General features: G+C 51.4%; 2 protein-coding genes across 2 annotated transcripts; both read right to left on the bottom strand.

Annotated features, from left to right (window-relative positions):
- Window positions 1-2,638: 2,638 nt before the first annotated feature.
- LOC120696827 (fructose-bisphosphate aldolase, chloroplastic-like) lies at window positions 2,639-4,468 on the bottom strand. Its single transcript, XM_039979842.1, has 3 exons — window positions 4,152-4,468; window positions 3,592-4,062; window positions 2,639-3,490 (listed from the first exon to the last, which is right to left on the bottom strand). Exons 1-3 carry the CDS (start codon window positions 4,302-4,304, stop codon window positions 2,942-2,944), a joined length of 1,173 nt encoding a protein of 390 aa, XP_039835776.1. The 5' UTR covers window positions 4,305-4,468; the 3' UTR covers window positions 2,639-2,941.
- Window positions 4,469-5,360: 892 nt separating this feature from the next.
- LOC120696828 (calcium-dependent protein kinase 28) lies at window positions 5,361-10,665 on the bottom strand. The gene is made up of 7 exons (XM_039979843.1): window positions 9,444-10,665; window positions 8,719-8,862; window positions 8,452-8,604; window positions 8,216-8,331; window positions 6,337-6,504; window positions 6,000-6,224; window positions 5,361-5,899 (listed from the first exon to the last, which is right to left on the bottom strand). Exons 1-7 carry the CDS (start codon window positions 10,051-10,053, stop codon window positions 5,768-5,770), a joined length of 1,548 nt encoding a protein of 515 aa, XP_039835777.1. The 5' UTR covers window positions 10,054-10,665; the 3' UTR covers window positions 5,361-5,767.
- Between the last annotated feature and the right edge of the window lie 608 nt (window positions 10,666-11,273).

Below are 11,273 nucleotides of genomic sequence, written 5' to 3' on the forward strand. Positions count from 1 at the left end.
GCGAGCCGTGGGATGCACTGGGCATGAACCTCCGCTTCCACCTTGCGGGCGAGGGCGTTTGCCATGTGCATTCTGGCCCCCAGCCGTTGCTGCCGCAGCCGGCGCCGCCGCTGGCGCTGCTGCTGCAACGACTGGTCCGCCGGATTGCGGTTCCCCGCGATTCCGGTTCTTGTTCTTCTTCTTCTTGCCACCGCCCTGAGCGGTAGCACCGGAGCCGCCAGCCTTGGCGTCTCCGTCTTGGGGGGCTGAGTGCCATGCACGGCCCTCAGCGGCCCTTGCACACTTGTCTGCCAGGGAGAAAAGCGTAGTGACGCTTTCCACCTCGTGCGTCGCCAGCTTCTCGAGCATCTTCTCGTCACGTACCCCCTGGCGGAAAGCAGTGATAATAGATGCATCTGAGATACGAGGAATGGTACCCCGTACCTTGGTGAAGCGCGAGATGAAGGCCCGGAGCGTTTCTCCGGGTTTTTGCCTTACGGCGTGAAGGTGTGCCTCCACACCATGCTGCTGGTACGCACTGGCGAAGTTCGCCGTGAACCTCACACAGAGCTCTTCCCAGGACTGGATCGTCCCAGGTGTGAGGTTCATGAGCCAGGTCCGGGCTGGCCCAGACAAGGCTACATGAAAGTAGCTTGCCATGACGGCGCCGTTACCACCAGCCGCTGTGATGGCGGTAACGTACACCTGTAGGAACTCCGACGGGTTAGTGGTACCGTCGTACTTTTCTGGCAGGTGGGGGCGGAACTTGGATGGCCATGCCACTGCGTGGAGGTGCTCCGCCAGCGCAGCGCAGCCCACCCCAGCAACTGGTGCGCCTGGCTGTATCCGGGCGTTCACCGGGGGCTTGGGTGCTACCACGTCCAAGTCGGCGTTGAGGTTGCGGCCCTCAATGTTAAGACGGCGCTCTCGCGCCCTCTCAACGGAGATGCGGGCATCCTCTCCCGCGCGCCGGCGGTTGAGCTCCGCCCGCAGGTCTTCTGTTCGTGCACCCCTAACGGTAGGGGAGTGCACGGATGCCGACGCACCGCCCTGACGCTGGCGGTAAGGTACCACCGCGTTGCCGGGCGGAGGTCGTTGCCCAGTCCTTGCAGAACTGGGGGAGGCCTGAGCCAGGTGGAGGAGACGGTCAACGTCGTCCCGCCACTGCTTCAGGGCGTCTGGCGAGGCTGCTTCAGTCGGGGGGTTGCGAAGCAACTCCCTAGCCGCTGCCAGCGCTCCACCGCTCGCAGCTTGTGAGGGGGCCCTTGATGGGCGCCCTGACTCTTGCCGGCGAGCAGCGCGCACCGCCGCCGACGGTGGCTGCTCCGCAGGCACAGTTGCCCCTGGAGCAGGAACACGAGGGGCGTGTGGCGTGGAGGACGCCACACCCTCCGTCATCTCTACGTCGTCCACACGAACCATGGGGACGAAGAAGAGATGAACTGTGACCAGCTAAATGCTCCCCTACCTGGCGCGCCAAATGTCGTGGTGCTGCAGACCACAGCCGAGTGGCGGAAGACACCCGCCCTAGCCCAGAGGGTGTGTACTCGGGGGTTAGCTAGTCCCAGATGGATCTCCCTCAAGAACACGATGAACACAGCAAGATTTAGAGTGGTTCGGGCCGCCGGAGCGTAATACCCTACGTCCACTGTGTTGTATTGCCCTCCCACGAGAGTGAGAGAGTTTTTGAGAGCTTGTGTGTCTGGAGAGCCTGTAGTGCGCAGCGAGCGCCTCCCTTTTATATCTCAAGGGAGGCGCGTACATGGCTGTTGGGTCCCCGACAAGTGGGCCCAACGATGTAGTATAAAATAACGTACTGTTCATACATCATGGCGTCGCAGGCAACGGGGATCTCTCTCCTAGAATCCCTTGCCTGCTCCTGGAGTCCCTCATTCATCATGTCCAGGCGCTGTCTTGTCGGGACGATGCCAGACGTAGCTAGTGGCGTCGCCTGCCACGTAGCTGAACGGGCTGTGTAGCTTGCGGCGTAGGCGGCATGATGGAAAAGTGTCGTGCTGTCGTATCCATTTAATGTTGCAGACGGGCTCTGCGCGGGTGCGGCACAGGCGGCTGCACTGTGTACCTTGGTAATACACGGTGCACAGTGAGGCCTGACAAAGGCTGTCCCGCGTGCCGCGGCGATAGAGCACGCCTCAACCACCGCATTAAATGCGGTGGGTGGGCGAGTCTCCTAGCGGAGGACTCGCACACGAGCCCGCGCCCGTGCCTCCGGGACACGTGGCGGCTCCGGACCCCCACGCGGTAAGGGGGGTCCGGATGGACGCAGGAGGTCCCGGACCCCTATGGGGGGTCCGAGGTCTCGGTTGTCAGCCCGGAGCTTCCCTTTCTTAGAGACACGTGGCGTCTCCGGACCCATCCCCATGCAGGGAACGGGTCCGGGGCCGTTGGCCTGGTGAGGAAAGAGCCTGACCCGTGGGGCCTGGCTACTCCGTCCTTTGCGCGCAGTTACGAATAACTACGCGAGTCCTGCCTTGCTGTAGTAAGAGTGGGTATCCCTGCTACAGGGTACCGACAAAGTCTAACTTTTATAACTTGTAGGATACTTCAGTTCAGGTACATTGTACCTGCGCCATGTGCCATCATCCTTCATATTCAGGTATTTATCTGAACACGAGCATTTTCGATAGGAATTATTGGGTTGCAGCATAAAACTGTATTATCAGTTCATTGTCATTGTACAGAGGGAGAGGGGCAACACAAGTAGTGACGATGTAAACGAGAAACGGTAATTGATTAATAAGTAACCACCTCGACCAACTTCTTAATACAATCTCTCTCCGATAGCCATGCATATATATACATAGCTAATAAGTAGTGACGCAGCATGCATCTCGAACATGGCGACCGAGAATACGTGCTCATATATCTTGCTTAATCGGTAGTAGTGTGTGTGTATATAGGGATCGTCGTCGGATCGGATTATAACCGATCAATTTATTTATTAGTAGCTGTAGTTCTTGACGAACATCCCCTCCTTGGCCTCGGCGGTCTCGCCGTCGGAGGTGTACTTGCCGAGCTGCGCCAGGGAGTTGGCCTTGGCGCGCAGCAGCAGCGCGTCCTGCGCCGCCTTGACGTTCTCCGGCGCGCCGCCCCAGGTCTTGAGGCAGGTGTTCTGCAGCGCCCGCGCGTAGGAGAAGGAGACGTGCCACGGGTTGGGCCCCTGGTTCATGGCGTTGAGGTTCTGCGTGGCCTCCACCTCCGACTGGCCGCCGGAGAGGAACATGATGCCGGGCACCGACGGAGGGATCCGGCGGTGGAGGAGCTTGAGGGTGTACTCGGCCACCTGCTCGGGAGTGGCCTTGTCCTTGGACTCGGCGCCGGGGGTCACCATGGAGGGCTTGAGCAGGATGCCCTCGAACATGACGTTGTTCTCGGCCATGGCGTAGAAGGTCTCGGCCCACACCTTCTGCGCCACCTCGAAGGTCCGCTCGATGCCGTGCTCGCCGTCCAGGAGGATCTCAGGCTCCACGATCGGCACAAGCCCGTTGTCCTGCCATACCATTCATCATCATTATTGGTTGGTTGGTCCATATCATTCATGGTGGCTGGGTTCACCACTCCAATAGTCCAATCCAAGAACAGAATCCAAACCTGGGAGATTGCGGCGTAGCGGGCGAGCCCCCAGGCGGCCTCCTTGACGGCGAGCTCTGAGGGCCCGTTGGGGATGCTGACGACGGTGCGCCACTTGGCGAAGCGGGCGCCCGCCTGGTAGTAGGCGGCCTCGCGGGCGGCGAGACCGTCGAGGCCCTGGCACCACGACTCGTTGTTGGAGCCGGCGAGCGGGACGAGGCCCTTGTCGACCTTGATCCCGGGGACGATGCCCTGCTCCGCCAGGATGTCGACGATCTTGCGGCCGTCGACGGCGGACTGGTAGAGCGTCTCCTCGAAGAGGATGGCGCCGGAGATGTACTGGCCCAGCCCCGGCGCGGTCACCAGCAGCGTCCGGTACGCCTGCCGGTTCGCCTCCGTGTTCTCCAGCCCGATGGACGCCAGCCGCTTCCCGCACGTCGCGTTCGACTCGTCCATGGCAAGGATGCCCCGCCCCGGCGACGCCACCGTTTTCTGCATCATATTCATATCATATCATGCATCATATCGTTTAATTTTCGAGAGGAGGAAGAACGAAGAAGAAGGTCGGAATGATCGAGTACCGCAGTCTTGACGAGCTCATCGGCGTAGGTGCTGGCGCGGACGACCACCATGGACACGGTGACCGGCCTGGGCGCCGCGACCTGCCTGCTGGCGCCCCATTCGGACTTCTTGGGAAGGAAGGAGGACTTGAGCAGGGCAGCAGCAGAGGCCATTGAATCTTCTTCCTCTCCTCCTCTCTTGCTCGGCTAGCTAGCTACCACCTCGAGGCAGGAGCTAGCTAGGGCTCTGCCACTGGGATCAGGTTCACACGAGTGAGCGATCGAGTGTCTCCGTCCTTTCTTAGTTAGGATGGTGAGAGCTGCCTGCCTGCAATGCAACAACCTCCCGTATTTAAGCACAGGGTAAACGCAAACCTGTGGTGGCTGCGCAAGCACAAGGGATGGATGTGCGTTGTGAGGCTGAGGTTGCCCTGTGCCTGATTCCCTTGATGGAGTGGCTGCTTCTCACTGGCTCCGATACTGTTGCTATCGATCACCTCCTTTTTCTTGTCCTCATCCTGAATCCCTCATGCTGGCGAGATCTTTCCTTCCTCTGATTTCCATCCCATTTTATTTCGTACCATGTAAAAAAATGTTAAAAGGTTCTGAAACTGATGAAAAAGAGAGCTCTTCTGAGACCTTCGCGGCAGCTCAGCCATGGAATTGCCTGAATGTTGCTGACTTCAAAAGGAATCCAAGGTTGGCTGATGAGGCTGACGGAGAACAACCAAACACTGAAACACGGATCGCTGTGGACGCATCTCGCCAGCAACTGTTGCCCGTAAGATGCTACATGCGTGTCTGCGGTAGGCATCTGAGCATCTCTCCGGAGAATACATCCGTATATCTATTATATTCGCAGGGTTGGTTACGTAGTTTTTGTCGAATGCTGCGATTTTTTTTTTTTTTTGAAGGGCATCCGGTGATGACAACAGCTGCAGCTTTTCTTTTTATAAAAGATAAACCAGCCTCTGTATTCAGAGGGTGGATATATGCAGCTAAAAAGCGGAGTTCTCTAAACCTCAAATGGATCTTTCTTCAAAAACACCTAAAATAAAGAAAAAAGACTAGAAGACTAAGCTTCAGATTTCTTCTATATTTGGCAGGAGTTTTATAAAAGATTATGTGGCTCTAGGGACACATGCGCCGAGGATAACTCCCGGCAGGCACGATGTCTTACAGGAAGACAAATGGTGCAACCGTTCCTGGTATAGTACTGTAATAAATGAAAAAAAACAATGTTTTTCAACAAATCATCAATAAGAAATTGGTTCGAGAGAACATGTTTACAAATGGACTGGTAATTCAAATGGAAAGACCTAGATGCCTATCTTATGGGACAACAGCGGTGTACACTGACAACAAAGGTCAGTCATGGTACAAACCTGAAATTATCAACAACATTCATGACAAGACAACAGGACTCCAAAGTAGCATAGTATATCATCTCCCGGCACCTAAACTTTGTTACACGGATACCATAGTATGCTCTTTCCACTAACTACTTGTACCACCACAGAAATTTAACAGCTTTTGGTGGCATTGCCAATAAATCAAAGTGCTCAATTGGCATAAGCTGATGAGGCGCACAGAACTTCAGAAGGAAGCATCTGGAAAGCAGAATCCTCTGGTACCAATTAGTTCTCAGAAGGCTTCAAGAGTTCACCAAGATCCACATGCAAGCTGTTCCGCATGGTTCGCCTTCCAGTTCCACCAGCATTGCCCTTTCTCATCATTGCAGCGAACTCGTTATAATCAATTTGTCCATCCTGAAAAATGATGTATTTACTTAGCGCCCAATTAAATAAGACATGAGAACCAAGGGACAAGTATGGAGATAACATAAAAAAAAAAGTTAAGAAGACCAACATTGTTTTGGTCCACATCTTTGATCATATCCTCAAGATGAACATCAGAAAGACCAAACTGTTGGCATGCTTGTGAGAGCTCATCAATTGTTATGAAGCCACTCCCATCTTTATCAAAGAATGCAAATGCTGACACCAAACTTTCCTCCCTCTCTAGTTTATTCATGTGCAATGTAGCTGCTAAGAACTCTCCATAGTCAATGGTTCCACTATTATCAATATCAGCCTGATATACAAGACAAACCCACATTAAAATCTCAATGGTATGTACAATCAAAGGATACTACACTGCAACTACTTTATTTGGACAACAGACTTGATGCAATAGTAGTACTTACTGCATCCATTAAAGCCTGGATTTCAGGTTCCATCAGATCTGACCCCACCCTTTTTAGACCGTTCTTCAGTTCATCATAAGTTATTGTCCCACTGTTGTCAGTATCGATCATTTTGAACAACTCCTTTAAGCCTCCGATCTCCTCCTCAGAAAGGCTTTCAGCAATCACCTGCACGAACAAAAAGATGCCTCTGAAAAGATCAATTTTCATGGTCATTTTTTCATGGTCATTGCACGTTTCACATACCATCATTTCTTATTAAGCATTTGCAACCTTATGCCATGTCTATTATGCGAGAAACCAGTTCATCTAGAGTTCAAGCAAACAATATTGTACAACCCATAGTGAAAACCTGGCCATTGGTTGCTTTAGTATTGTATCGGAAAATTAAGCAAAAACAAAGAATCTCTTCCCTTCAAAGAAAAGGAAAAGGACAACCCTATTGTGAACGAAACATTCTTCTGAACCTCTGTTTTGAAACTCCTGATCCCTTCATTCCTTGCATCAGGTGGCCGCTGATCACACTCCCTCATGAACTCTTCTTTCACAAAATTAAATGCTCGCTAAACGCTAATGCCCTCATCTGAGAGCACTTGGCCAAACCTGGCGTCTCATTGCTGCTACCAATGCAACACAGCCCCAAATCTGTTGTCTCATTGCTGCTACCAATGCAACACAGCCTCAGATTGCAGCATTTACCGCTTCCTGTTACTAATATCAAAGTTGTCCTCCCAAATCAACTAACAAACAAGGCCAACCGTGGTGAACATGACCAAGGCATAGATGGTGGCAGTAGTGTAGTCACTAAGATGCACGGAACTGGACATGAGATATTGGCCATGGAAACCCCACTCAATAAAGCAATAGAAGTGTGCAGTAGTAGTGTGTGAAGCAATGATCGAGTCTGAATTCTGAAACCCCGTCAGCTGCTCACACCACCTACCATCACTCACCTTTTCTGGCATCTTGCCATTGTTGCTATTAGTGACCTCCTCCTGCTAATGTTGAGCAGTCTTTAGTAGTGGGTTCAATGGATTTTGCTGATCGGTAGTCATAGAATACTGTGCCTGACATCCAGGTCTGGCACTGGTGCAGCTGAAGGGATTGGAGACAACAGGGGCTGTGTTTAGATCCGTAAAATAGTGGTAAAAAGGGTCACATCGGACACTGTGGCACACTGTAGCACTTTTCGTTTGTTTGTGGTAATTGTTGTCCTACCATGACCTAACTAGGCTCAAAAGATTCGTCTCGTCGTGTACATCAAAACTATGCAATTAGTTTTTTTATTTATCTACATTTAATGCACCATGCATGAGATAAAAGATTTGATGTGATAGGTGAATAGTGAAGTTTGGAGAGAGAAATTTTGGAAGTGAACACAGCCAGGGTTGGATATGACTGTTGACTGTTCTTTTGGAAAGAAAAGGTTCTGTGAATTGTATGAAAGAGAGGTGAAGGTGGCATGCCACCTTTTTGTTTATAGTGGGACTGTTTGACATGGATGATTAGTGAGGCAGAACTGTCATTAGAAACAACAATAGGATGTTAAATGGCCTGGTTTCAAAAGTTTTGGTTTTAAGCAGATGTGTGCAAATTGGGCTTTCTGAAAGATAACGGGGTTAAGGGGACAAGACAAATATAGATTTAAATTGCACAAAAAATCCAGTTAACATGGAAAACCAGGGGAAATAGAAAGGAAAAAGGATACATATGAAGTTAACTTGAGTGCACAAAAATAGTAGGTTGTAACTTGTAAGGCAGTGTTATAACAGAAATGACGCACTGAACTTAACATTGCACTAAACAAAGTAGTTTGCAACATAATCACATATCAACTATGGGATAAAAAGTACTTATTTAAGAAGAAGGAACTCCTTACCCTCAATGCCATCTTCTTGAGCTTGTTCATTGCAGAGAAGTTTTTCAGCCTTGACAGAACAGCAGAATCAATAGGCTTGTCAGGTGCAACAGCATCATCAACAATCCAAGGATGACCTGGCATAGTCAATGTCACCATGTTTAATGAGAATGAACTTCCATAACCCAGGAGCACAAACATGCAAATGAAATCTCAGACAGAGAGAGGGAGGGAGGGCATGTAGGCAGAAAACTTACATAGAACCTCATGAGCAGTCAATCTCTTCGTAGGATCCCGGATAAGCATCTTACGGACTAGATCTTTAGCACTATCAGAGATACTTGGCCACGGTTCAGATTCCACGTCAAGTTTGCCTCTCAAAATCTGCCTGAAGATCCCAGATTCACTCTCTGAAAGGAGGGGAAAATAGGAAGATTTTTACATATGGAAATATGCTAATATCGGTAAACAACAATAGATCTCAAAATAGCAAGTCAATGGTTGGAATAAACCAAACGCTTTACCTGCCCAGAATGGGGGTACACCACATAGCAAAATATACAGAATCACTCCAGCACTCCAGACATCAGCTTCTGGGCCATAGCATTTCTGAAGCACCTCAGGGGCAACATAATAAGGGCTACCAACAACGTCGGAAAATTTATCACCTGGAGAAATGAAAAGAATAGCTTTTATTATGTGTTCGATCAATCACTATCACTTCAAGGAAAACAAAAGGACAACATAAACTGAGAGTTCACTAATCCTATGCACTATGTAAATCACAACTGGAAGGTGACGTTTCCCACGAATTCTGTTAGATTTCTATGAGAAAATACAGATCTTGCCATCAACCCTGAAAAGGCCTATCACTATTAAGAAATATTAAATACTCTGGCATTGCAACACTGATTTTTCTCGAAAATTTCATTACAATTTTGATATCAGCAACATTGTGACAGAGATTTATTTTATGCAAAATGATCAACATGTGGAAATGAAATGTTAATAACTTAATATGCTTGCAAGTCTACCAAGAAGGCAAGAACATGTGGAAATGAAATGTTAATATGCTTGCAAGTCTACCAAGAGAGCAAGAACTATCTAAAGAGCACTACTCCCTAGTCCCTACCAAACCCAATGCTAGCAGTTAGACCACATAGAATAGCCGCATCATGTGGACCAAATAGCAACATTGTACAGCACAAATTTTAAACCAGATAGCACAAATAATTGCACAGATACGCACCGGGCTTGTAGAACACGGATAGCCCAAAGTCAGTGGCCTTGAGCGGGGCATCCTCAGCGGTGCTCGCAAAGAGGAAGTTCTCCGGCTTGAGGTCCCGGTGCATGACGCCGAGCGAGTGGCATCCCTCCACCACCCCGACGATGGTTCTGATGAGCTGCGCGGCGGCGCGCTCGCTGTAGTGCCCCTTGGCGACGATGCGGTCGAAGAGCTCGCCGCCGGCGCAGAGTTCCATGACGAGGTGCACGAAGAGCGCGTCCTCGTAGGCCCCGCGGATGCGGACGACGTTGGGGTGCTCGGAGAGGTGGTGCATGATCTGGATCTCGCGCCATACGTCCTCGTAGTCCTCGCGGCACAGCAGCTTGCGCTTGGGGATGGACTTGCAGGCGTACTCGGCGCCGTCCGCCTTGCCCACGCACTGGTACGTGGTGCCGAACTGCCCCTGACCCAGCTTCTTCCCGATGCGGTAGTGGTCGCGCACGTTGGCCGTCTTGTGCGGCAACACCGATGCCGGCCGCCCCGCCGACCCCGTCATCACCGGCGGCGGCAGCCGCGCGTGCGCATTGGCGCCACCCGCCTTCCCCCTGCCCGGACCTTGCGGGTCCGGCTGCATTGTCTTTCACAGGCGGTGGTTCCTCCCCGGATCAAGAACGTAACCGTACGGAGGGCCTGCCCTTCGTGGCCGCGAGGCGAATCCGCGCCGGCGACCGATCAGAAATGAAAACCTTTTCCAATTCTGGGTACCCTCCGAGAAATCTACACGGATTGAAACCGAATAACTCGAAGGATTGGATCTTGGCGTGGGTGCCACTCGCCTTTGGGGATCCTTGGCTGACGAATTGGGCGCGACAGAGGAGCTTTAGCGGAGGTTTATGCGGCCGGGCAGGCCGAAGAACGGAGAAGAAACGCCAACGGGAAGGCGAGGACGCGAAGCAACGGGATTGCTCTGTTCTTCCCTCCCCTTTGATATTGATTTGGTTGATTCTTGCGGGGGATTTTAAGGAGAGGTCACATGCGAATGTTGGATTTTTCCTCCATGTGAGGGTGGAAATCTACACGGCTAGGTTTGGTGATCGCTTGCGGATTGGATTGGGCCTGCAAATGGGAACAGATCGCTAGGGCATGTGGGGGAGCATGTCGGTGGTTATCGCCTTCGCCTCCCTTGGCGAGAGCGGAGAACGGGAGAAGGGGGCAGGAGAGAGGAGCAAGACAACGTGGTCGGAAACTTCCCTTTCCATTACTTTTCTATTTCTTTTTTCTTTTATTTATTTATTTATTTATTTATCTAGTAGTTGTTTATTACTCCATTGTTGGACCTTCTTTGTTCAATAAATATTAAAACTTTTGTAGCATTTTGTCGTGGTTTGGAATAAATATTAAAACTTTTGTAGCATGTGAGCGGGCTTCCTCACATGAGTGAGGTATGCTGCGAGCTGGGATTTGTCGCTCCGCCGCTCGCAGCTTGTGAGGGGTCCTTGACGGGCGCCCTGACTCTTGCCGACGTGCAGCGCGCGCCGCTGCAGACGGTGGCTGCTCCATGGGCACGGTTGCCCCTGGCGCAGGAAGGCGAGAGGTGTGTGGCGCGGATGACGCCACACCCTCCGTCATCTCCACGTCGTCAGCGCGTTGGGAGTGCTCAACCACCTGAGCCATGGAGATGGGCAAGAGATGAGCTAAACCTAGCTAAAACTTCCCCTACCTAACGCGACAAATGTCGTGATGTGGAAAACCACAGCCGGGTGACGGAATGCACCCGCCTAATCCTAAGTGTAGGATGTGCTTGGGGGCAGTCAAGGAATGCTCGATCTATAGGCGTAAGAACACGGAAGCACA

The sequence above is a fragment of the Panicum virgatum genome, chromosome 3K (genome assembly GCF_016808335.1).
Source record: "Panicum virgatum strain AP13 chromosome 3K, P.virgatum_v5, whole genome shotgun sequence".
Lineage (NCBI taxonomy): Eukaryota > Viridiplantae > Streptophyta > Magnoliopsida > Poales > Poaceae > Panicum > Panicum virgatum.